The sequence below is a fragment of the Stegodyphus dumicola genome, chromosome X1, assembly GCF_044657685.1.
Source record: "Stegodyphus dumicola isolate Sdum_Otavi_A_Nest chromosome X1, ASM4465768v1".
Lineage (NCBI taxonomy): Eukaryota > Metazoa > Arthropoda > Arachnida > Araneae > Eresidae > Stegodyphus > Stegodyphus dumicola.
This window is the reverse complement of record NC_140780.1, coordinates 218412634-218440525: the sequence shown is the minus strand read 5'-3', so window position 1 is coordinate 218440525 and position 27892 is coordinate 218412634. Positions and strand designations below refer to the sequence as shown.

Below are 27892 nucleotides of genomic sequence, written 5' to 3'. Positions count from 1 at the left end.
TTTATAAATTTGAAATCCTTTTCTTCTAGTAATTTAATTCATCAAATCAATCTACAAATTCAAATGATCAAATTGAGTGTGTTTCATTAAATGACTAATTTTATTGGAAATCATTTTACTCCAGGTTTTTCTTTGGTGGAGTCAAACATGGCACAAAGACTCCTGATTGCAAAACCTAAAATAAAAATTACTGTTTAAATATAAACAATATACCATTAAGAACAATAAAAATTTAATATAAATGAAAACATACAAGATGAAAATTTCAGTATACTTCTAAAGAGTAATCAGAGTTGGTTAATATGGAATTTCTTATTATGATTGCTTTACTGGTAACGATTTTTGGTTAGAGTTGACTTTAGTGTACCCCTTGTACTATCGCGAAGTTGGTGTTTCATTTATCATCAAGTTCTTGTTTCATTTATCACCAAGTTGTTATTTCGTTTATGGCCAAGTTGCTGTATCATTTATGGTAACCTGAGTAGTTAAATGTTATGGAATCCCTATTATGATGTAACCGTTTTCATTATTCCGGGAAATTTTGAATCATGGTATGTCTTGCAAGGGCTTTTGTGGTGTGTGTTGCTTAGGAAGTACATTATTTCTTTGTTTAGACGGTACAATGGTTGAATGTAGTAAAATTATGAAGTTTCTGTATAATTTGAAACGAAAGGGAAATGTGCATTAATTGGCTGGTGTGTAAATGAAAGTTTACTTAGTAGCCATTTTACTAACAGTCCAGAACTACGTAGTATATTTTTACTGTTATTTTTGTGAATTTATGTGGCTACGTCGATATACGGATTTTAGTTCGGATAATTTTAGGAAGTTTTTGAATGCTGAAGACGAACGAATTTCTAAATAAGGTAAGTAGATATTTGCTTCGTGTAGTGCTTAAATGCATAATAGGTTTTTCCTTTTCTATGTTATTTTATTATTTGGTTTAAAATGTAGTTTATTGAGATTATGTATTTTTTGTTTGCCTCTACTGTAGAATTGGGTGCTCAAAGTTTTTAAATGAAAATATATCGATGTGTACATGGACAAAGTCAAGGAAGTGTGTAAGGCATAGTTTGTGCAATTCTGATTTTTTTAAAGTGAAAATAGGTCGATGTGTACATGGATAAAGGGAGTGAGCAATGCCATTTTTGTGCAATTCTTTGTCTTGTTATTTTGTCTTTGTGTAGCGACGATTTAGCCTAGGTTGTGCAATTCTCAGATTTTTTTAAAGTGAAAATAGGTTGATGTGTACATGGATAACATCAAGGGAGTGCGCGATGCCATTTTTGTACAATTCTGGGATTTTTTTAAAAGTGAAAATAGATTGATGTGTACATGGATACTGAGTTTGTGCAATTCTTTGTCTTGCTATTTTGGCTTTGTGTAGCGGCGATTTTTGGCAGAAAAACTGCCGCTACCCAAGCCAAAATAACTCAAAGAATTGCACAAACTCGGCATCCATGTACCATCAAAAATCGCCAAGGGATATCCTAAAATATACTTTTACCTGATTTTTTACTCATTACTTTGCCCCCCAAAAATCATTACCCCTACATATACAGGTGGGAGATCATGTAAGAAATATACATAAACTGAAACTTGTACCATCGTAACACAGATTACGAGTTATGAGGGCATGTTAAAATACCCTTAACCAACCCAACATTTAACCAATTTAAGCCGATCAAGTCCCAATTTAAAAATTACATTTTAAACCAAAGCATGAATGGGAAATAAAAACTTAAAGTTTGGAATTTATCATCAAGAATGACTAGTATATTTAATAGCAGGGATAGATTGTTTTCATTCCCCATGAACATCTGTTACTTGTATTTAGTGTGGCTTGTTTACAATATTTGATTTTCCCACTTCTTTCTCCCTCCTACAGCATCCTCAGTACAACTTTATTTATAAGGTAGTGATAATCCTCATAAGCAAGAGTAATTTCTTGTTTTAAGTATCAGTCAAGTTCTGTTTATTTACCTCCACCTTTTTGTTTTTTCTTTCCAATTTTAGGCTTATTAACTTTTTGATTTTAGAGCATAATGATTTTACAGCATTTTTATACGACAGCATAACACCATTGCATAATCTATTTTCAAATTCTATTTGCAAACACATACAATCTTCTATGAAAATCAGTTTATGAACTTTCAATTAATGTGATTGTTTTAGGTAAGTCTCCAGTTAAAAGCTATATGAAGTTTAAATTTTATGACTAAAAATCACGACAGCAAATACTTCATTGCACAGCATTTAAAATCTACAAAAGCAATAAATCAGAAGCTCCGATTTATAATAAAAGGAAATTAAATCTAAACATGATCTTTAAAAAATTAGGGTAGCACAATCCTTTGAATCGTAATGATGATTCAAAAGCTCAAACTTCAGCACATTTTTTCATCATTCCAATGTTTCAAATGCTTAAGAAACATTTTACAAAAATAAAAAAAGGAGGAATACGCATGTTACAATTTCAGTAAACCTCACCACCTTTTTTTTTTTTTTTCTAGAAAAATATATGGCATTCCCTGTTTTAGATTTCACCTACCTTAATTCTTGAAAAAATTGACTTAAAAAGATTATTTAGGTGTTTTTTTAAAATTCCTAAATGTCATTAAATGCATATTTCAAATTAATTTTGCTTTAGTTAAAACCTTTAACCTCCCTTAACCCAAAAGATTTCAGATTTCATGGGATTTAAAGAAAATTTATGAATCACTGAGCTCTATTTACGAGTCAATTACACCAATATGCCAGAAAAGTTATTCTAAATGTTACGGAGCTTCAAAATTTCAGTACAATTTTTATAATAGAGGAAATAATATATATGAAAATTGACAAGTTAGTAATTTAGAAGGCAAAGCACAAGAGATTATCGGCTTAGAAAAGAACAGTTTGTATAGAATTTCCTAAAGGGATTACAATTATAAACTGACACACATCACAAAAAACCTGGAAACATCATGGAACCTAAACATTTTAAACTGCTGGAAATAGAATCATAAGCATCCAATGGCCTTCTTTACCATCACAGTAAATGACATATGACAGCTTAGATGTAAAAGAGTTAATGCAACTATTTAAATAAATCACAATATACTATAACATCATATATACTGCTATCAAGGAAAACTGTTGAACTGAGTTCCAGCGCAAAAAGGTAATGTTCCATCAAGATAATGAAAGGCCACATGTTTGCATTCACCAGCTGGACTCTGTATGGACTCCGAAATGAGGTTAATCTATTTCTGGACACACTAACACCAAGTTTCTAGGTAAAAGGCTTTGAAAAACTACCAAAACATTGGCAGAAAATCATAGATCTGGGTGCTGATTACTATCTGCACTACAAGTACTGTTTTCATGTGTTTTTTCCCCAACTTTATTAAGAACTTTCGGTGGAAAATGTTTCTTAACCAGATATTTAAAAATAGCATATCTTTAGAATTCAAGACAGTGTTATCATGCATTTTTCTATATTTGCTATATTATTTTTAAAAAATAACATGTTAACATTTGGTAGCAACATCCTTTTATTTGAAATGTAATTCAGACACAAATGTGATAAGGACAAAAAAGCGAGGATTGTGATTAATAGCACATCTAACAGACTAAAATTTAATATATAAACACTGGTCATCAAAATTAAAAATATAATGAGAAAAAAATTTTCACCAAGTTACTGCTGCAATCAAAGCCCAATGCTGCAATTATTTACGTTAATTAAAGACAACTGAGCACAAAATCGCACCAAAAATATACAAATTCAGTGACTGACAATACGGTGTGCAATGGTCACATGTCGGACTTCTGGTCTGTAGTCCTGTTTGATGTGAATGTGTTTTCAGAGAGTGATCAGTATTCAGTGGTTATGGCTCAAAGGCATCATTTAAGTGATGGTCAAAAGTGGAGAACAGAACCGAGGGAAGTCAAACACGAATGGAAATCAGCCAAGATTTGAATATCCCTTAAAGTGTCATATCAAGAATTTAGAGCCACTTTTTAAGCACTAGATGAGTTGATAGACAGCCTGTTCAAGGGCAACAACTATATCAGAAAACTCTTTTTCCATCATTGTCGGTTTGAAGAAATTGCAAAACGACTAGAAGAGATTTGGTTTTAGATCTTAAGGCTGCAACAGTGTACATTCAAGAATACACAAACTGAATGTTTGAAATCATACTTACAAAACTGCAAGTTGATATAAAAAACACTATGCCACAGGCGAGAACAAAATTGTTGCCAATCTGCCGCCTTTTATAGCCTACTTCAAATGGCTCATGAGGAACAGGGAAATCATTCATATGGGGTTCTTTAATTGATGGTGTATAATCTGACATACAACGACGATGAGGTCCTGGAAAAAGAGAAAAAATAATTGCAAAAATACAGAACTATATACTGCACATAAATTTTATAAACTTCCAAACTTCAAATATAAAACATGAGGAACTAAAGTGAATAAAATACTTTATAAATTAGGTTTCCATATGCATATTTATATTTAATATGAATGATATAGAAAGGAGAACACTGCACTACACTGTCATTAACTATCTCCTATTAAGAATGGTAACCAAAAAAGTTTCGTTTTCCAGAAGATTTCGCTCAAAGTCCACTGTGTGGCAAAATATGCCCAGTACTGTTTTCATTTTAACATATTACAATTATTAAGTTTCTTTCACAAACCATTTTTTGTTCTTCAGCCTCTTTATAAAAAATACAGATCTCTTACATATGATACCTATAGTCTATCAATATTCTCACTAATCTGTAACAACTCTTCATGACAGAATTAAATATTAGTTAATTCTTTGCTCGGGCAGTATAGAAATTTGACTGTAGCGAGAAGCAGATGATAATTATCAAACCATTTACTGGTATGAATCTCAACATGTTCAATACAGTCAAAAGTCTTTAATCCAGACGTCCATAATCCGGAATGATCTATAATCCGGACCTCAAAGCTACAAACTTTCTGCGCATGTGTAAATGCAAAATGCGTTTATGCATGCGCGTTTAATGTATAATGGACGGTATAAGCTAAGCTAAAATTATCTAATTACCTATTTCAGTTAATGTTGCAGATTGCGTTGTTCCTTAATCTTCGAATTGGATCCGGCTTATTATTTTTTGCAGACTGTTAGAGCAATTTTATAAAACGTAAGCTTGAACTTTTGATTATGTCACTTAATACCTCTTATATATATATAAATAAAATAATGTGTGAGGAAAAAAGAAGTCCCATTATTGGATTACCACAACGGATGACAGCAAACTAAATAACCTTTCAAAAGCAATCATCACATTGGTGTCAGAAGTGGGATCACTTTGTTGTCGTGGTGAGCATCATCAAGAAGATAAGAGGTAGGCAATAATTTTATCCGACCTTTTGATTTCTTCTCTTATTGCACGAAAATAAGACAAAATGTTTGCTGTAAAAGGAATAAGAAAAGAAGATTTAATATTTGTCGCGGAAGAATTAGGTCAGGCTGTTCCTCCTAACTTAACAGCAGCTGATCTAAGAAAACTTATTATTACAAAGTTCAGAATGTGAGAATGATCCAGAATTCATTACAGAAATTTTAAGGGGCACGGTCTCAGATAGGCTTAAATGTGAGGATCGAACTCTGGAGCTAGAGAAATTAAAATTAGTGCATGATAATCAATTAGAATTGGCTCGTATCCAAAGTAATACAAGTAGGAATTCCGATGTAGAAAGAACATTAACATTAGAAGATATGATTAAAAGCGTTTGGGCATTGACAATTCCCGTACCGCAACATGCAGAAATCTGGAATTTATTCTTCACTTTTTTAGAAAAAGCTTTTGAAATTAAAAACATCCCTAGCGAAATGAAAGTAGAAATATTACTTAATATATTGGGAGAAAAAGCAACGAATCTATTAACCTATGTTAAAAGCGAAGAAATGCGTAATTGCGAACGGGTGAAATCAATCGTTCTAAGGGAATTTGAACCAACGGCAGATGCATGCTTAGACAATTTCAGAAAAGATAAATGTTTCCGAAATGAAACCCATATACATTTTGCCTCAAGATTAAGAGCGACATGGGATTACTATTGCAAATTAAGAAAAGTTTAAATTAAGAAGATTTTGAAACTTTAAATGAATTAATTGTAGCAGTCAAATTGATGGAATCACTAGATAGCGAAACAGCAGCCCATATAAAAATACATCAAGGGGATCACTAGTTCACTCTAATAGATTTAGCTAAAGAAAGCGATCCCTATTTTACTTCGAAAGGAAAAATGCTTACGCAGACAGTAATAAGCGATGCAGCTGCGTTTCCTGGTCAACAGCTTCCAATTACCAGCGCAGAGAGAATAATTCAAACCCAGGAGGTAAGACCCCATAACCACTCCCAAACTAGAAGCAGCTGGAAGGGGAAAACTTTCTCTGATAAGCCACGGGGCCTTCGTACAAAGCAGTGCTATATTTGTGGCGACCAAACGCACTTAGCGCGGAACTGTCCTCAGAAGGCTAACCAAACAGAAAAGAATGTTTCGACTCAACGGGGGGAACAATGATGTGGTAATCGCAAAGGTGATTTCGTGCAACTTCGGGAGCCGTCGTTAACAAGTAAATGCATCGGAAGTTATTCAGCCCCTGAGATTTATTACGGTAAACGTGAATGGAAGGGAGATTGAATGTATTGAAGACAGCGGAACCCAGATTACCATCTTAAGACCAGAAAAATGTCCCTAATGTAAATGACAATTATGGAGTCATCACCTTAAGTTCAGCTTTCAGGGAAGAAATAAGAGCCAAATTAATTAAGACTTTTATGTCGATAAATAAGGGTAGAAGCAGTATATTATCAAAACCTATAGAAGTCGTTGTAGCGGTCACAGATAAACTGAAAGGGCCAGGGTTAATTCCTACCAATGTATTAAAAATGATGGAGAAGGAATATGAAAACTTCTTTACACTGTTAACATTTAGAGATTCACAAAAGTCAGACAAAGGGATAGTAGTCGAAAAGAGCCTAGATATCGAGACAGCAGATGATGGAAGTCAGTGCCAGAATTTAAATGTAATGGGAACACCATCGTTAGAAAGTGAAAACAACAGACTTATATCGGCTAATATTAAGGTAAATAATGAAGAAATTAAAGAAACGTCACAGGCAGAGAAATCGGAAAGGGAAAATTTGAAAGAAGAACAGAGGGAACGTGACGATTTAGAGACTGTCAGGTTAAATTTAAAGAAGGGTAAAGGAAATTTTCTTTTAATTGATGGTTTGATATATCATAATGATAAAGTTTCGGGTGAAAAGGTATCTCAACTGGTATTACCCATGAAAAGATGCTCGAAAGTTCTTCAGTTAGCACACGAATCAGTCTTTGGTGCACACTTAGGAATTAAGAAGACCAAAGAGCGGATTCGATATAACTTTTATTGGCCTTCCATGGTTAAGGACATTGCGGAGTATTGTAAATCTTGTGAAAATCGTCAGCTAAGAAATCCGGAAAGAATACATGAGAGAGCACCCATAACCCAGTGTGCAGACCGGATTTGCTATTCGAAGTCGTGAACATGGATATTATTGGTTCTATCGATCCACCATCGGGTCGAGGACATAAATATGTGTTACATGTGATGGATCAGCATACACGATGGCCAGAAGCTATACCTATAACTTCTTTGAGTGCTAAGTCTACGTGTGAAGCACTATTGCAAATACTTTCTAGGACAGGAGTACCAAATATAGAAGCAAGCGATCAGGGAACTAATTTTACTTCGGCATTGACCCAGGAATTTCTTAGAACTGGGGCATTCTCGAGATTTTCATGTCCAGGTCATGTAGCTAGCAATGGTTTAATAGAACAATGGAATAGAGTACTTAAGAATATGTTACATCATGTAATACGAGAAGACCCCAGAGGATGGGACAAACAAATTCCATTCCTATTATTTGCTTATAGAGAGGTTCCAACCTGCACTACAGGAGTGTTGCTTTTTAAACTTCTATATGGAAGAGAAGTCCGTGGACCTCTAGCAATTTTAAGGTCATTTTGGGCAGGAGATACACCCTTGCCAGCCAATATCTCACAATCCATTGTAGAATATCTACAAAATCTGAAAATACAATTACAGAAAGCAGCGAAACAAGCTTCTTTAACCACTCCGGATAAGCAGAGAGCCTATGCCGAATATTTTAACAGACGTTCCCCCGTTCGGAAATTTGACATCAGGAGCTAAGCTTAATAATGCTCATGCTTTGTCTCAATTACCTCTACAGGACTGATGTGTGGTAGTCCTCCTGATTATAGGTGCCATTATTGTGTGGACTCTGTGTGACTGTAAGTGACATTAATGGTGAACTAAGTAATTCACATCTGACTAAGTGGACACTTTACGTGGTTCTGTGTGACTTGAACTCTGTGAACTATATTGAAATAAGTGACTTTATTCAATATCTAACTAAAAACACTAAGCTTAAAACCATGACAAAACACTTACCTCTTATTGATATTTTTGTTATATTAAATAACCATATCTATCTTTTATATTTTACAGGTTCAGTGAAGATAAGAATTCTCATGTGGTTATTGTGTTAAGTAGATTTTAATCGAATTTTTAATATTTCATGCTTTGGTATTTATGTTTAGATATGTTATGCTGAGTTAGTGGTATGATATATTATTTGCTATGATTTCTATGAATTATTAGAACATTTTTTTTCATGTATTTTATATAGATAATAGTGATTAATCTATCATTGATAATTGTAATAATCAAGGTAGAAATTTGTATTGTATGAAAAATTATTCATGAAATTTATATGAATTGATGATAGAAATATTTCAATGTATCAGACGATTATCAGATATGTGATTTTGGGTTTGCACCCCAATCACAATCTTAGGTGGGGGGGTGTAATGTCTGATACCTCCCTCCCCGTGGTATTCAAGGGAAAAAGTTTGTACAACTCCCTCTGGCGATTGATTGCCGCAGGGGACAGTCAGGGTTTGGACAGCGTCGGAGGTGACTGCACGATTACTGTAGGCGTGCACTCACCGTATATCTTAATAGGACTACACGATAATATGCAGGCGTGTACTCTCCATTTGACTTTAATTAGTGTTAATCTTAATGTAAATATTTTGTAATCTACTTAATACCTCTTATATATATATAAATAAAATAATGTGTGAGGAAAAAAGAAGTCTCATTATTGGGTTACCACCACGGATGACAGCAAACTAAAGAACCTTTCAAAAGCAATCATCACACAACACTTGCAATTTTAATACTTACTTTTACACAAATTAAATAAACGTTGGTTCTTTTAATATCTTGCGCATGTAATTTTTTTTTAAATCTGTTCTGACGCACCGTACAAAAATTTTGGTTGTTATGTGTGCGTGTGTGAATGTAAAATCTTTCTGCTGCAAACAGTAGCACAAAAATATCCAAGACGGCAGTGCAGGCAAAGTAGTTGCAGCCACATAGTGGAGAATCAGTAAGCGGTATTATTTCTAATTTCAAGCTACCGCAAGAAAGAAAAAAAAAAAAGCATTACAACAAAAAGACTACCACCAAGTCTTTCATTGCAATATAGCCATTTCAAAACACCCACAAACCACCCAACCATTCCAGCAAAATAAAGTTTCAATGTCAAAAGGGTTGCCATACAAACAACATCGCGCCAAAAAACCATCGCAAAACACATCGATCCAAAAACCAGCGCAAAGCACATATTGCCACATTTGGCGATGCCATACATCTGAGGGTGTATATAAGAATAGTACCATTTTTTTATCGCACCTTTATTTCATCCTTGCAAATCATTTTCAATTGCACCAGCACACACTAATTATTAACACAAACATAATACATACACGTTAAATATTAAAATTCAAATTCTAAGCAGTTTTTAAAAACTTATAATGCACAATTTTCAACACATACATAGTACCAGTACTTTTTTCCCTTTTTCCACGTATTAGTTATCATAGTCATCCCTTTCTTTACTCGCATCTGCCTCATTTTCTTCATTCACATCATCTTTCTCCTTTTAGTCATTCACATTATCCTTCCAAAGGAGATAATCTTCTGTTCTATCCAAATCATTTGATATACCAGTTACTTTAAAATTTTCATAATCACTTTGTCGGATATGCTTATCCAAGCACACACTTCCGAGATGGATGCCCTTCTCAGATGTCTAGCTGCCGTGGTCCCCCTCCCCAACCAGAAGTCATCCAATTACGGTAGCTCCGTTTGAATGGCTTGTTTATACAAACATCAAGTGACTAAAGAATAGAAGTTGGACCTCCTGGAATCACAGCAAGATCAGTTCTTGAGGTTTCAAGATTTTGTTTCACTGCGTCTGTGAGAAGCCTTTTGAAGCTCACACGAGAAGAGAAGGTAGCTGCAACAGAGCTCCAGGTCGTTTATACCACTAACTCTGTAGCCAGTCCTGAACAAAAGTGTCATCCATCCAACTTTTCTCTCGAACTCGTTCCACAATTCCTGGTGGCAGTTTTTCTTTTGGCATTGTTTTTTTGCTTACAAACCACGTACGGCGGAAGTTTTTTTGCCATCGGCATTAACTGCTAACATAACAGTCGCTCTTTGTTTTTCATGCAAGTATTGGTACAGATCTTGCACCCTGTTCATTTACGGTGTAATTATCTGAAGCATCAAAATAAACTGCCGTCTGATCGGCATTCGCAATTTGTGAAGCTAAATAATGACAGCTTTGCAATTTGCGATAATGAAGCAATGAAAGGACATCATCTTATCTTCATAGTCACTGGGGAGTTTTTGACATATTGTTGTATACTAGGGAAACAAAAATCCATTTTGTTTCATCATTTGCCGCAACCAGCTTTCACTTGCCTTAAATTGAGATATAGGAATATATTCTCGTGCCGCAGCAAGCGCTCTTATTTGGCAATTTCCTGTGTTACTGTGTACCCTTGAGTACGCATATCACGAACATACACAACTACTTTTTTTAATAAAATCGGAAACTAGCATTTTGAACCACAAAACACATGTCTTGTTCTATTCGGTGCCGCCAGTTGATCAGACTGTTTGCTCCAATTGCACACACACTTTTCGTCCACCTTATATACTTTTGCTGCTGCTTCTTCCATTTGCCAGCACAAATTCTACAACTTTCAATTTAAAAGCCGCTGTATTTTTTAATTTCACGCACGCTACTTGCTAACAACCACCAATTCGAAATGATACAGTCAAAAGTCGTTAATTCGGACACACATAATCCGGACCTCAAAGCTAAAAACTTTCTGCGCATGCGCCGCGTTGATACATGCGCATAGGCGTTTACGCATGTGCGTAAGACCTTTATGACTGCGCATATGCGCGTGGCGCAAGCGCAGAATATGTTTTCGCATGCGCGTTTTATGTATAACGGACGGTATAAGCTAAAATTATCTAATTATCTATTTCAGTTAATGTTGATGATTGTGTCGTTCCTTAATCTTCGAATTGGATCCGGCTTATTATTTTTTGCAGACCGTAAGAGCAATTTTATAAAAGTAAACTTGAACTTTCGATTATGTGAAATAGAATTTTCGATGCTGGAGCTCCCAAAGGATCTACAAAACGAAAGTATGTTTCGATATCCATCAAACAAAAAGTGGAATATCTGCAAAAAAATGGATAAAGACATGAAGGTGACAGAGAGGTTAGTGAAAACGAAAAAATTTCGATTGACAAGTTAGTCGGTATTCTCGGCACAGCAATTACGGGACTTGAACAGCGGAACTTTGTAACTGAACAAGAAATTATGTCTGTTTATAGAATTAAAGAGAAAGTATTATCACATAAAACGAAGCAACTTAAACAACTTACATTGAAAGAAATGTTTAATAAAGTAAACAAATAAATATTAAGCTTTTTTTTTTTTTTTTTGTAAATTTTCATACCCTTTAGATCGTAATTTTTCTTTATTTCATAAATTACGGTTTCATATTTGTAATTTTAGAATTTCTGCATGCCATCTTAGGAGATTTAAACTGATGATCTATAATCCGGAATCGCCGAAGTCCCGACGAGTCCGGATTAACGACTTTTGACTGTACTATGAAAGAAAAGAGAAAGCTTGAAATAAGCAAATGCTCCAAGGAGGAAAGAGGGGGAGGTAATTTCATTACAAAACAGTATTTCCTGGAAGCCAGTTTGGTGAAAATCTGTTTGGACAGTCTTCATTTATTATCGACTCTGCCAAGTGGATTGCTGGTGCCGATGTTATGATTGAATAACAGCTGCACCAGAATGCAAGGAAAGTCTCTGCTTTCCATCCTGGCACCAATCATAGAAAAAACAAATAATGCATATTCTTTCTTTAAAGATGTTTATTGACTGAAGGGAAAAAGAAAATGTTAAAAAATATATATTTTTAAGTAAGAAATTTACTAGTTTTTGGGGCACTGACATTGTGCAGATCACTTTTTTTTTAACATAAATTTTATCTGTAAAGTTGGGGTGCGCACATTACACAAGCGTATACGGTATACGGCAATACCGTTCACAGACCCATATGATTTCCGGATAGTAGCATCCTTCAAATGATACATGTCAAAATTTCATGACATTCTGATAATTAGTTTACAGTGATTTTAGTTACCCCAGTTTTATAATTTTCAAAACAATGCACAAAAACAAATTTTGCGTGTTGAATAAACACTCTTTTTTCATGGGGGAAAATACTGCTGAAGCTATACAGTGGCTTAACAAGCATTATGAAGACTCTGCACCAGGGAAATCACCTATTAGTGAGTGGTATGCTGAATTTAAACAGGGCCATACAAACATCGATGGTGCCAAAACCTCTGGTTGCTAAAAACTGGCAGTTGTTCTGGAAAAGCATAGAGTGAAGTTGCATGAGATAGCTGACACCTTAAGATATCAAAAGGTTGTGCGTTTACAATTTTACACAAAAATATGAGTATGCATTAGTTTCTTTCGAAGTGGGTGCCGAGTTTGCTCACACTGGACCAAAAACAATGCACCAACAATTAACAGTGTTGTTTGAGCTGCTCAAGCAAAATAAAATGACTTCTTGCATCGGTACGTGACAATGGATGAAATATGGACCTACTACTACTGAATAAAAAAGATCATCAGCTGAGTGGACAGCAGCTGGTGAAAGTCATCCAAAGTGACCAAAATTTAAAAAAAAAATCAGCTGGCAAGGTTTTAGAATCCATATTTTAGGACGCGCATAGTATTTTATTCACTGACTATCTTGAGAAAGATAAAACTATCAATAGCGAATATTACATGCCATCACTGGATCGACTGAGTGCAGAAATCAAAGAAAAGGGCCTCACATTCAAAAGAAAAAAGTGCTGTTTCACCAAGACTCCATATGTCACAAGTCGATAAAAATGATGGTTAAATTGAATTAATTATGCTTTGAATTGCTGCTCCCCCACCATACTCTCCAGATCTGGCCCTCAGCAACTACTGGCTTTTTGCAAATATTAAAAGGATACTCTAGGGAAAATGTGGCTCAAATGAAGACGTGATTGCTGAAACAGATAACTATTTTGAGAGCAGACACAAATTGTTCGTATCACTTTTGAAAGAGAGTATGTTGACGAATAAAGTCGAATTCCTAAAACAAATTTTTTTTTTCTTAGCTAGACTGGAGACTTAATGAGCGACGTGTTACATTAATTTGATTATTTGTGATTTTGCAGCAAAATATTGTATTCCTCTTGAAATTCCAAAGCACTTTTCTCTTTCACTGCAGGCAAATTCTATAGATGTGCATTTTAAAACTGAGTTTAAAATAAAAAATATCACATTCTGCCTTTAAAAACTTTGCAGCTTGTAATACAACAACACAATAAGAAAATGGTGATGTTGCTTGCACAAACCGAAAGTTATGCTCAAGGTTGTCTGATAAATTGTCTTGTACATGGTTACCAGAATTTGCCTACTACTACTACTACTACTACTACTACTACTACTACAGTGGTCATGCTATTATGTAATCATCAACTTACTTAGACCATGATAAAATTTTTTTTAGAAAACAGGAAATATATCTTGTTGGTTATTTCAACAAAGAAAGAATGACAAACTATAAAAAATGTTTTAACTGATTATACAGTAGAAGTCCAGAAGAAATCCACAAAGCTTGGGACCAGAGGTTGCGTGGATTTTAGGATTTTGCGGATTTCAGGACAGAAAAGATATATCATAATATTCAGGCTAAAAAAGCAAAATAAATAAGGCGTATTAGATGCATTTAATTAAATTATTATATACATTATTACTTCTGCTTCCCCTTTTCTTGCAGAAGTTCTCCTGAAATTGGTACCCCATCACTCCACCGCTGCCAGAATCACTCGTACAAGACAGCATCAAGGTTTGCCGATTTCGCCTCTTGCAAAGATTTTTGGTTTCGGATTCCAGTGTTAGAATCACTGTTGCTGAAAAATTTCAACAGCTTTTCTTTATTTTTCCGTATATCATACACAGTCTGTCACAATTCCATACAATTCTGCTATAAACCAAGGAGTAACACCTGCCTCTATCTTTTGCAGAATTTCCACTTTTTGCATTACCGTCAATGCAACGTGTTTACGTTTTTTAACCTTTCAAAGCAGTAAAACCACAAGTGCGTTTCTTATCTGTCAATGTATTAAAAAGTGCTGAAGTTTAAAATATTCATAATTTATACACAAAATATCCAGAATAATAATAATAATAATAATAAAAAACGACAGCACTAAACAATCTTGTGAAATAACAAAGCTCAGAAACATAAATCGTGAACTTGAAAGAAGAGTTGAGTGAATCATCTGCTTTTTTACCTTGATGCAGATTGGAGAGGTAAAAACTTTTATCATGATGTCAATAATTTGATATTCCGTTATGACTCATTATTATTCAGTAATTATGACGTCACTATTCAGTAAGTATTTTTTCTTAGATATTTCGTACACTATGTTGCGGTTTCCGGAACCTATACATTGGATGTTTATATTTTGAGAGGCAACACAGATTTCAGGAGTTGGCGGATTTCACGTCGGCAGATTTTTGGTATTTGACTGTACTTTCAAAACCAAAACATTGTTAGTAGGGATACGAATATGACATTTAATTTAATGGTGGTCAATAGACAAACATTAGTATATATATCTTTCGGAAAAAAAAAATATATTTGGCATATGTCGTCTTTAACAGAAAAAATACAAGAAATATAATTTTTTTTTTTACATTTCCTTTATGCACTGTTTTAAATTAAATTTTTAATGAACATTCCACAGGTCAAGTTATTTGAATAAGGCAAAGCACATAAGACCCAGCTGCCTGAAGGGTTTGGTTTACTGGTTTATTTAATTTTAACTGCGGCAAAGAACTTGAAGGCTATCTGCTTAAGGAAAGGAATGCTTTCGTGGAGGACTTTCTAAGGAAAATTGGATCATACACACATACACATGGGGAAAACTACAAAACGCCCATGCAACCAGCCAATTTGCTCAGATTTGAGCCCTGGATGGAACTACCAGTATTCAGTGCCTTTACCACTCAGACAGTGGTGGGCTTGCAGCCTGAAGGGAAGGTTGCTTTTGCTGAGGGTTTTCTAAGAGAAAGTGAATTATATTTAGGAAGGAAACCACACAGACAGTCCATCATTTAACTCTCGGCAGGTGCAGGTGATAAAGTCGCCAATAATGGTAGAACCGAAGCTAAACGGAATATCCTCGCTGGTAACCTTTTACGCCTCATTTTCAAAACAAGTCACAGCTATTTCTTATCACATTGATTGTTTCTTTCAACACAGGCATACAATTACATAGAATTTTTACCAGATAGTTCAATTTTATGCCCTAAGGCAATTATAAGGCGGAAATTAAGTCAATTAGAATGCAATTAGGATGCGAAAATATAGAAAAGGCAAAATCAAGGGTTAAATTCATCAATTCTAATGAGAATGCATTAGTGAAGTAAAGCAATGCGGTTTTACATAATTTCTGAGTAAGCTATTTGTACGAATTGAAATAATTCTTGGATTTAAACTTGTGTTCCAAATTAAGATTTAACTTGTAATTAATGTAGATAATTATCAAGAGAATTAGATTTTGTAGCATAGTTTACGCGAGATGAGGTCATTTGAGTCACGTGATATGAACCGGCAAATCAGGATGTTGAACTATGAAAGCGTAGTAAATTCTTAAATTAATGTCTTTTTATAAATTTATTGTCTTTATTTATTGGTTTTTTACAAAACTTTAAACGACATTAAAATGTTTATGCCTTCAAAATAAAAAATTCGTAGAACTAACATTTGTTAATATTTTTTATGTGTATACTGTATGTTGTCGCCAATAAAGCCTGCTTGGCGAGATTTGTGCCGGTAAAACTGAAAAGTACCCAAAACAAAATATCCTATACCAATTAAATAAACCTAAACAATTAAAAATCAATGTTAGCATTAGAAATGTCTTTTGTTAATTACAAAGTGCAAATGTTTATAAGCAAAAGTAAAATATTTAAATTATTAAGTGTGTTTATTGCCTTTAAATTGCTTAACATATTATTTAATGCCAGGTTAATTGTATTTAAAAAGCAAATTAGTTACGGTTTATCAAATGAAACACATATGCGCGACAGCGTGTGAAAGGTACATATTTTGTTTCATGCAGTGAGAATACACTGCTTTTACTCTCTCTATTTATAAAAAGCAGGCTGATTCAGCTCTCTGAGAATCCACAAATTATATTTTGAAAGGGTAGAGCTGTATAAGATAGGCAAAAACAATACACTTCTTTCAAGGTATAAAACTAAAAAAACAGGCTTATCATATGGAAAATCTGGCTATCCCTTTCCTTATATGAAATCATCTGCATATTGAGTATATTCAAGACCAAGTTGCTTAAGCAGTGAAATGCTGATAGTATGCAGCAAGTTTGTTATGTCAAAGCACACAAAAACTATCTGACTAAGGGGTGAGATACATTCATGGAGAACTTTTTGAAGGAAACTGGCTAATATTCACATTACACATGAAGAAAACCACAAAAACCAATCATGAAGCCAACCTGTTTTCTTGGATTCAACCCAATGTCAAACGATCAGCATTCAGTAGTCTTAACCACTCGGCCCCCGATGTGGCACTTCCATATTAGATTTTCTAAGGGATGTCAGCTTGTATATACTATTATTTATAACTGTTTATAGTTCTGCCTATTTCTTAATTTGTGGCCTTGAAAATGGCCACCATACTTTTAATTTAATTTGTGTCCTCAATTCCGTTAAAATTATCGTCTGAAGAATCTGAGCAATTCATAAAATGCTAAATTTCATGCAATCAACGGTGCTCTCCACCAGGTAATCCAATTTCCAAATTTTTTCTTCTTCTATTATGTGTCTTCTGCATTTAGCCCATTGCATAAAAGTCACCAAATTAATTCCTTTCTCAATCAATTTATGGACTTAATCCTTTTAAGTTTAAGGACATAATCTTTTTTGGATGCTGCATATTACTCCATACGATTCAGTTAGCAATAATATGGCAGTAAATAGCCAAAGTATGTCCATCTTTAGCAGCTACAAGCATCGATAAGACACAATCTAAATTGTTTTTGAACCTTGGAAGTTAAAACTAAGAGTTCTGCTTTCAATATATCAGCTTCCCAAGGAATATTTTTTTCTGTTAGCCACAGTTAAATGTCTGCTTTCTTTGTAGCCAAAGATGGAATGTTTTCACACAAAATGCTATAGTAACACACATTGTCCAATGAAATTACACTGTTCAGTTGCAAGCTAGGCAGATTTTTTTTTTTTTCCCCCCATTTTCATAATAGTCTGCATTCATTTTTCAGGACAATCTCCTTTCCTTTTTTTTTTTTTTACCTTCAAATGTATTGCATACTTCAAGAATAAATCTGTCCTGGTTACCAGCGTGAACAACTATGCATCATGAGTGTTTTCCTGAGGGGAGCAATTAAACCTGTTGAAAGGCTGCTCAAAAAGGCTCTCTTAGCAATTCATAGTGATATCCTCTAAAATTTTGGTTTTAGAATGCCAAAAATTTACCCAAGTTTAATCAGTATAATAAATTGTTCTACCTTGCACACAATATTTTTTAACATCTCTTAGATATCAATGCCTCCAGCATTGAAAATCATCACGATCAATCAAAATTGACTGAGGTTTTCATTTTCTGTATGTAAATCTTAAATTATTCATCATTCATCCTACTGTGTGAATGCATGTATGTGCAAATTAGTTTCATCAAGCCACTTTTTGCACAGTAGGAATTTCATTCTGTAAAAAGAAACCATGAACGTGCCTTCATATTGTTGTTAAAGTTAGCTTACCATGTTATTTCATTTGGGTTTACGTACCGACCGTTTCTCCCCAGAACTGAAATTCTGCCATTTTCTATCAGTTCGGATTTAACACGATTTACGCTTATCACGGAAGTGCCAGTCAAATTAGCAACAAAAGTAACATGTCATCAGAGTTATTAAGAAAATGCTCTCGTAATTTGACAAAAACATTCATAATGAGTGCAGAACTGTGCAGTGGTTTTTTGGCCTTTATGATGTTGAAAATGATGCACGTATGTCAAAGATGAAGCAGATGCCATAACAACTGCTTTCTTCTGGTGAGCAAATGGATGCTTTAATTGCTTTTCTCATCGAGAGCTGGGCGAGATTCAGATTGCAGGAATTTGCAGGTTCACCAACAATGACAAAAACAAGGGAATGTCTTCCTGTTGGTCATTGAATGATTGATGTGATATTAGTAAATTTTTAAATAAAAAGCTGGACACAATGTAATTTATTGTTTTACACAATTTTTTTTCCCCTTCCGTTAACTCTGATCAATAATATTTATATTTCACGGTGTGATTTTTACTATATAACTTCTTGAAATGGTACAACTACATTCTACGGAGGACACACACACACACTTTCTGCTATGACTAGTGTTCTCATCTCAGGCTGACCTGTAGTATAAGATAAAAACACATGCTATCACTATAATCTTTCTTCTGGTCAGAATATACAAAATCTAATACACACTGCCTCCAAAAGTTAAGGATCAGCATGTTTTTCTGTCTAATCTGAGAATAAAGCAATACAAAAACACGGAATTTACAGGATATGTTCACTAAACAGTTCTTTAATGAATGCAACATAAAATGTTTCTAAAGTTCCACCAAACATAAATTGCAACAAAAAATTGCACTATTGGCAGAGAAATCCAGTCTTGAAGAAACAGTATATGACAGGTTTTTTTTTAGGAAAAATGGGGTGGTAACATTACAAAAATAGGTTCTAATAAGGAATGTGTCCACCCCTAGCTGTAAAACATTGGCGGCAGTGATGTTCCATGCAGTCAATTAAGTTGTCGGTCAGTGAATTGGGAAGCAACAACCAGACACAGAGAAATCCCTGTTCAAGCTCATCTAAGACCTTGGAGGAGGACTTGAAGCAGCAACCTGTCTCCCAAGGTAGTCCCAAACATGCTCTATCAGATTCAGGTCTGGAGATTGAGCTGGCTATTACATCCACTCCACACCATGACCCTCAAGATATTCTTCAGCAACCCGAGCTCACAGTCACGCATTGTTGTCCATCAAAAGAAATCCAGGATGAATAGCAGCGGCATATGGGCAGACAATATTGATCAAGGATCTCGTCTCAATACCTCACACCGGTTGAAGTTCCTCCATGCAGGTCAGTGTGGCCACCGAGAAAGATCCCAGCCCAAACCATTATCCAACCACCTCTGTAACTGTGTCTTTACACAGTGTAGGATTGGTTGTATTTGATGCATTACCTCCAGATCAGCTGACGATCTGAATCACTCTCCAATGTGAACCTGGACTCGTCTGTGAAGAGAACAGATGCTCATTGTTGACTGGTCCATTAGAAGTGTTCTCTTGCCCAGTATACATGGGCACCTCTACGTCCTCAGGTCAAGGGGACACAAAAAACTGGTCATCTTACATACACACCTGTATTGTGCAGCCGTCTGCACACTGTAGTAGCCAAGATTCTTGTTCCTATTGCCCCTAAATGATCTGCCACGAGCTGAGACACAGTAATGTTACTTCTCCTTTGGGCTGAGAAAGCTAAATAACGGTGTCCTGCAGGTGTTGTAACTCTAGGTCTGCCTGGAACATGTCTTCTAGACACAGAACTGATTCCGGAACATGTCTTCTAGACACAGAATCTTCGGATTCAAACCGATTCCATAGTCGTTGGACCACATTATGAGAGACATTGAGATGTCTAGCAACATCAGCTTGTGACATCCCCATTTCCATCCATCTGATCGCCCACCACCTCAAGGAATCAGGCAAATGACTTCTAGACACTGATAGACTCTCCTAGATATTGTCCATGAAACTGTAATAATAACTGAAGATCAAAAATTACAATTTTTGCATCTTTTTCCAACTCCTATAAAAGTATTCATTTCTATAAAATAAAAGTGGTAACTACTGTTTTTGCATATATTTTCTTAAACTTCATTACTGCCATTCACATAAACTGTGAATTCAAATGTTATTGACAGTTTTGTAATGGTGAGCTTTGGAAAACTTGCTGTTCCTTTTTTGGGGGGCAGTATGTACAGTGTCCCACCAACAATCGATTTAACAAGACCTCCCCTTTCCAATATTCTGAATAATAACATTTCTCAATTAGATCTGAATTAACATTTAAGAACATTAAAAGAATTCTTTTTGTTTCTTGAAAATACAAGCCATTACAAAGCAGTGATTCTCAAACTTTTCGGCCACATGCACCTCTGCTACATGATCATTTCCCTTTCCTAAGCTCGAAAAATAACATATACACTTATTTAAACTTCAATTATGCTTTAATATGCTTTATAAATTAAACAAGAAAAAGTATAGAAAATGTTGATAAATACTAAAACTTGAATAAAAGTACATTTGGAACTACTCTTATATATGCTCTCGTTTGGCGACAAATTTCTGGCCAACAACAGTGCCATATTACTACCTAAATTTTTTGTCTACATTTCGAACTTTAAGCCTAAAATGTTTCCAAAAAAGTGGTTTTTATTTTGAATAGACAATTTAAGCTAAAAATCCGAAACAAAAACAAAAAATTTTGATAGCAAAAACGTAAAGTTTCTAACCAAAAATATTTTAGGTTGATCTTTACAATATGGTAACTGGTAGTTTGGCGACATTTTGGAGGCGATAAATGTTACTACCTGGGACTTTGGTGATAATGTGAGCAGTACTCAGTTCCGATTACGCATTATTTTGTGTGAGGGAAATGAGAGATCATGGGATATGTCATGTGATATTAATGGACCAATTACGGTTCTTTAATCGGAAAAAGGGGGGAAATCGGAAAAAATCTGGAAATTTTGTATTTGGCTTTATTCTGTGTTGTGTGAAACAGTGTTCATGAATTTTTGGATCCCATGGCCGTAACTAAAGAAAAGTTTATCAGACACGTAATCAAGATTCTGAAGAAGATAAGGTAAGTTAGTATTTTTAATTATTTGAGGATATTATTTTTATGCATTGTTCTAAACGTAAGGTGGAAGTAAAGGAATTTGGTATTATTGGGAAAATTGTTATTACCAATGATTTAGTTTAAAGTAATTAGGATTGTAAGGTAATTTTTATTAATTTAATGTATGTGCTCATTTATATTTTAAGTAGTGTTTTTGAATTTAATTATATTTTAATTAAATGATAGTTATTTTGTGAATTTTATGTTTGTAGGAATTTGGTATACGTTTCAGTTGAAGTAAACGTGCATGGAAATAATTTAAATATCTGACACTAAGTATTTGTAATGGTTGCGGTATGAATTCGTTGGTGACGTTTATAATATAATAGATGATTTAGAGGTAAACGTTTTTGGATATTTTATTTATTTTATATGTGGAAATGTTCATATTTGGAAAGGGTAAATACTTTTTCGCGATGAGGTAATTTCATATATGTTCTTTTTACCGGGTTTAAAGATTGAGAAAATTGTCATGTATTTTCGTGAAATTTTTCTAATTTATGAGAAAAAAGCAGTGTACATGGATATAGTGAAGAGTGTGCGCAATGCCATTTTTGTGCAATTCTGGGATGTTTTTTTAAGTAAAAATAAGTCGACGTGTACATGGTTTAGTGATATTTTAATTAAATGATAGTTATTTTGTGAATTATATGTTTGTAGGAATTTGGTATACGTTTAAGTTGAAGTAAACGTGCATGGAAATAATTTAAATATTTGATACTAAGTATTTGTAATGCTTGCGGTATGAATTCGTTGGTGACGTGTATAATATAATAGATGATTTAGAGGTAAAAGTTTTTGGATATTTGATTTATTTTATATGTGGAAATGTTCATATTTGGAAAGGGTATAAACTTTTTCGCGATCAGGTAATTTCATATATGTTCTTTTTACCGGGTTTAAAGATTGAGAAAATTATCGTGTATTTTCGTGAAATTTTTGTAATTTATGAGAAAAAAGCAGTGTACATGGATATAGTGAAGAGTGTGCGCAATGCCATTTTTGTGTAATTCTGGGATGTTTTTTTAAGCAAAAATAAGTCGGCGTGTACATGGTTTATGTGTATCTGTTATTTTGAAAAACGCGTAAGGAGTATGGTATTGTGCACTTTTTCCCAATTTTGCAGTGAATATTTGTCATGATTAAGCAGTTTTGTTAGATAAAATTTCTAGCATAAGTGTAATTCGGCTAGTAGATTGTTGGAAGAAGTGTTCAGTAGATAAAAAGAAAAGAAAGATGTGTTTACTTCGTGAAGACAAAATGGCGGCGGGAAAAAAAAAATAGAGGGTTGCTGTAGGAGAGTTGGTCGCCAAATTTTCGCCAAAAAATCGCCAAGTTACCATAATGTAAAGATCAACCATATTTTACAAGAATCTATGTAGGCAGCAATATGTTTTAACTTAAAAAAAAACACAGAATTGCTTGCACAATCCATGCAACGAAAGAATCTACGAACTACGCACACCTAGCTTAAATAAATTAACACAACAATAAATTTCAAAAAATACCATGTACACAGCGTTCTGTTTAAACTTCTACGAACAAAACATCTATGAATTGCACAATCTAGGCATTGCGTACTAATCAACAAAATAAACTAAAATAAATTTCAAAGAATTAAAACAACAATGACAGAAATTCATACTAAAAAAACAATGAACCTAACATTCTACAAAATAAGAACAAGAATAAAATTAATTTACCATAAATGAATGCTTCTTCAAACAGCAGAAACACAAATTTCAAACATCACCAAAACAATTTCACCACAAATTTGTTAAAAGCATCTTCTCCCGTTTCAGAACAAGAATGGAAAAATATATAAACCACCAAATAAAACGCAAAATAGCAGACGATTTTGGATCTTCACGAGTGAAGGTTGCTCTATTTGATGCTCTTCTTGGATTATTCCATGTTCTAATTGTGTTTTCGCTGTTGTGCTCTTCACACCCTTTTTTATTCATCATGACCACGACTTTTCCTGAAATAGATGTTGAATTTGCCTCCAAGAAAATTATTCGATGGATGTTGGATAATAATAAAGAACCAGTTCAATTGATGTTAGCACTTGGAAAACTTGGTGATCTTCAAATTGCTTTAAAGAATGGTAAACTGGTTGAAGATGAACAGCCTGCTTTCGCGAAATTCAAAAAGAAGTTAAAAAATGAAGGTCTGGACCTCGTTCAGCTCATTAATAATGATAATAAGAAAATGATACTTTGTTCAAATACTTTCAAACAAAGTTTCATACAAAGTTCAAATACTTTGGAAAGTAACACTACTGAAGTTTCTTCTTCCAGAAAAGGAAAGAAACACAAGAAATCTCATAAGCCTGCAAGCTCTAAGGTCACAAATTACAATGAATCCAAAGATGAAAATAGTTGAACTACTCCTACTTAATGCGCTAAAAATACTGTTTCCGAGTCTGAGATGAATTATACCTCTTCTCAGAGAAGAAATTCTGCTTCTTCGAATAAATTCGAAGTTTTGAATTCTACTCCAGAAACAGACGATAAAATGGACTGCTATGAAGCTCCACCTCCCAAGGATAACTACAATCCGGATCCTCCCTTGGATTTAGACGCTACCTGTAAAAAGAAACGACTGCCACTGATCATTTGCCCTAAACCAGAGGTTACCTGGAAAGAAGTTAAAGAAATGGTGTCAAATATTTTACAGGAACTCTCCCCAGAGACAAAATTATCATTACTCTTGATTCTGGTCACTATCATGATCTTGCACTTGCTGGTTTTACAAAAAACAAAGTACAATTTAGTACTTCTCGTGCAAAAGCCGATAGTCCAATCAAAGTGGTGATTAGAGGATTAACTGAAGATTCCAGTGTTGATGAAATCAAAACTGAACTGTGTGAAGCCGGATATCCTGTTTTGAAGGTTACCCAATTCACTAAAAAATCTGATGGTGTTGTGACGAAGCTACCTGTTTTCTTTGTCTCTTTAAAAAGAGATGACATTGGATGTAGCATTTACAAGAAGCGTTCACTCTTAAGCTTTAGAGTGAGTATTCGTAAATATCATAGCAATTGCAGCTACATGATGTGTTTCAGATGCTAGCATTTTGGCCATAGTCAACTTTTTGCAACAACCTCCCAAGATGCTTAATTTGTGGTCAAGATCATCTCATGTATATATATCCCAAAACAGATCAACTTACTTGTGTCCGATGTGGAAAAAATCACGTGGCCTTTTTTAAAGATTGTGAATTATATCCAAAGTTTCGTAAGTCTCGAAATGATGAAAAGAAAGCTCATCCGCCGCCCACGGACTATAAAAAAGCTATCTCCTCTCAGAATGTTTCCACTCCTGTGTCTAAAGCTTCAAATGATTCTTCTGAACCCTCAGGAATGAACTTTGAAAAAATTACAGATGTAGTCAGCAGATTGATTACATTTGCTGATCAAATCAAGAAAAAGAAGACTGCAGCTGAAAAATTGAAGCTCGCACAGTCTTGTTGAACTTTTAGATGGCATAGATGCTTAATTTACATCTGCTTTTGAAAGATGACTGTCCTAGTTTCTTCTAGCGTCGATAGATGGCACCACATTGCGGTGACTTTTATGATGTCCTGCCCTGCGAAGTTCGTGACCACTCCTTCTCCAACCTCCTCCAATTTCTCTTCAGAGATCCTCCCACGTCTGGAACTTTATATGTCATGTGCCTTCGGGCTTTCTTTCAAAAACCGAGAAAGTTGCTTTTAGCAATACCTTGGTATAATATAGTGTCCAAGTCTAACAAAAATTTTATTATTTATTAAGCATTTCTGATTATAAGTAGGCAACATAGCTTTAACATGCCGCCACGTTAATCTGTATCATATTTATACGACAGTCACACTCACTATCCACAAAATTTATACTATCTCACAAATAAATGTTCAAAACCTTCTTCTAAATACTTGCAGAATTTCCAGCCACCCGAAAAAATAATTGTACCAGACACGCAACTAAAATTTTGCCAACATGTCTTTCACTGCATCATAAATCGCAAAACAATTAGCAACAAACCACTACAGTAAAATCCAAGTTTCTTTGTAAAAAAGGCTGCCATAGAAACCAACGTCGCCCCCCAAACCATTGCAGAACACGCAATCGCGCCAAAAATCCTCACACAACACATATCACCGCATTTGACAACCTGAGGGCGCATATAAAAGTAGTACCCTACATGTTTATACTCATATGCTAAACATAAGTACTTAACAGTAAATCAAAAGCTGATTACATCCTCACCTTGAAACTCTGAAATTCCTCCCTGCCCTAGTTAAGAACTTCTGCATCAGTTTAATCAGTTTCTCATATAAATTAAACAAGCTTAAGCTGCATTGACTCTATATGAGCACCAGACTAGCCAGTTCTCTTTTACTACAACTAGTATATTGGGTTTTAAGCTTATTAACCCAGTTATATTATTACTTTGCTTGCTAATTTAACATTTTGACACACACAGTGTAGTCTGCAGCTTAATTCAGTGCCAAGATATTTTGGGAATCTTTCAATTCAGTAAAAATAGTAAAATCTTCACATGGTAATGAAAGTTTACACTAATGAAAGTTACTAATCAGGAAAAGAAATCAAATAATTCTGATGAATATTAAAGACATTAAAAATTAATAATTTATTTGTTAACTTTTCTCTCTTCCTCATTTTGGTATTTATCAGTTCTAATAATTATTTGCAGTTTTAAAAGAGCTAAAGAAACACAATTTTGAATTTCTTATTAGTAAGGAGACATGACTTACTAATTTCAAGAGTAACTTAAAAACATTAATTTCCAAACTGTTGGAACACAAAGCAATTTGAAGTTTTGTTTTGTCATACTGGTGCTTGAAAAACTAACTATGGGTTTTAAAAATAGCATAGAACAACCCTTATAAAATAACCCAAGGCCACTTAATTGCCCTTCTACAAAATAAGCAAATGCTGCTCAGCTATTTTACAAGAGAACTACAAAAAACTATGAAAATTAAAGAATTTGAGAATAAATATGTTATCCTTGTGTTTAACACTAACAGTTTCATAAGATATTTACACTATAAATATTCTAGTATGACTACTTATACGGTATGTCATATTTTAGTTCTACAACTTTCACATTAGTCCGCACTACGTTCTTTGCCATAATAAACTAAACTAGACTAACTACCACATATGTACCTTAATTGAATAAAAGTTACTACAATGTTAATATTAATAGTTTATTAGTCATCAGAAAAATCTTGCTGCTGTTTTGAAGATATGAGCTAGTACACACGTTATTTTACAGAAAAATATAAATTGGAAAAAGTATACACAATTAAATTTAAACAGTTATTAAACATATAAGTGGATTAACTGTCAAGTTTCTATTTTTACAATAGTTCACATATTAAACTGTTCTTAAACTGCAATCTGAATGCCTTAATATTATCCTCAAATTAAATTTAAGTTTGATGGCATAGAATAATATAACTCTCCTTTTACTTATAGCAAATTCTGGTTTTAATTAACTCATTACTTTTCGGAAAAATTTACAGAAAAAAGGTGCAAAATTTAGTAACTTACAGGCTTTAAATATCCAGGTTTCATTTTCGGAGCTAAAAATGGCAATTCACATAGTTTTTTTATTGACATTAAAACATTTACTTTTATTTTGAATCCTCTGCAAAATTTCTATTCTCTAAAAAAGAATCTTACACCTGCTGTACAGAAACAGCTAATGCTTTGAATATACCATTCCGTAGGTTTACAAAGTACATACACACAACTATTTGTAAACATTTACATAGTTTAAAAAAGCCTTTTAACCCAACACCAGTAGATTATTTATATCAAGCAACAGTTACCATCCACACGACTTACAATTTTAAAACTATTTGCAGTAATCAAAGACCGAGTACAAATCGTACTCGAATCTCTCCCCTCAAGTTATAAATTAGCAGGCATGGTAACATAAATTTAGCGTGATTCGACATTCAGAATAAAATCGAGAATATAGCATAATGAAAAATTAAATTATCTACAAATTTAAAAAAAAAAAAAAAGTTAATTTAATGAACAATTTATTAATGCAGTATTATGTGAACTTCTTAATGTGAATCTCGTCACGCTGTAATAGTTAAATAATTCTGAAAGAGATATATGTTGTTTATGGACTTACGAATGAGTTTTGAGATATTTCCTCGAGTATTTATGAGTATTTTTGAGAACATCGCGGACCTTCGAAAAAACTATCTACAGCATCAATAAGGTCGACAAGGGCAATAATTGTTGAGTTGAGTTGAAGTACATTCATTGAAAAGTGCAACATAATAACACTGAGAGACTCTTACAAATTACTACTCATTATTAACATATTATTA

The 27892-nt window shown here is 34.0% G+C and overlaps 1 protein-coding gene across 1 annotated transcript; it reads right to left on the bottom strand.

Annotated features, from left to right (window-relative positions):
• Nucleotides 1-15: 15 nt before the first annotated feature.
• On the bottom strand, nucleotides 16-27849 carry LOC146993415 (uncharacterized). The gene is made up of 3 exons (XM_085808503.1): nucleotides 27691-27849; nucleotides 4191-4360; nucleotides 16-175 (listed from the first exon to the last, which is right to left on the bottom strand). The coding sequence occupies exons 1-3, from the start codon at nucleotides 27740-27742 to the stop codon at nucleotides 116-118; spliced, it is 282 nt and encodes a 93-aa protein (XP_085664629.1). The 5' UTR covers nucleotides 27743-27849; the 3' UTR covers nucleotides 16-115.
• Nucleotides 27850-27892: the final 43 nt, after the last annotated feature.

Coding starts and splice junctions, on each gene's coding strand:
- LOC146993415 (XM_085808503.1), bottom strand. CDS start 27,742: ATGTTCTCAAAAATACTCATAAATACTCGAGGAAATATCTCAAAACTC. Junction 4,361..27,690: donor AAATATCTCAAAACTCATTC/GTAAGTCCATAA, acceptor CTCTTTTTCCAG/GACCTCATCGTCGTTGTATG. Junction 176..4,190: donor TTATATCAACTTGCAGTTTT/GTAAGTATGATT, acceptor TTTTTATTTTAG/GTTTTGCAATCAGGAGTCTT.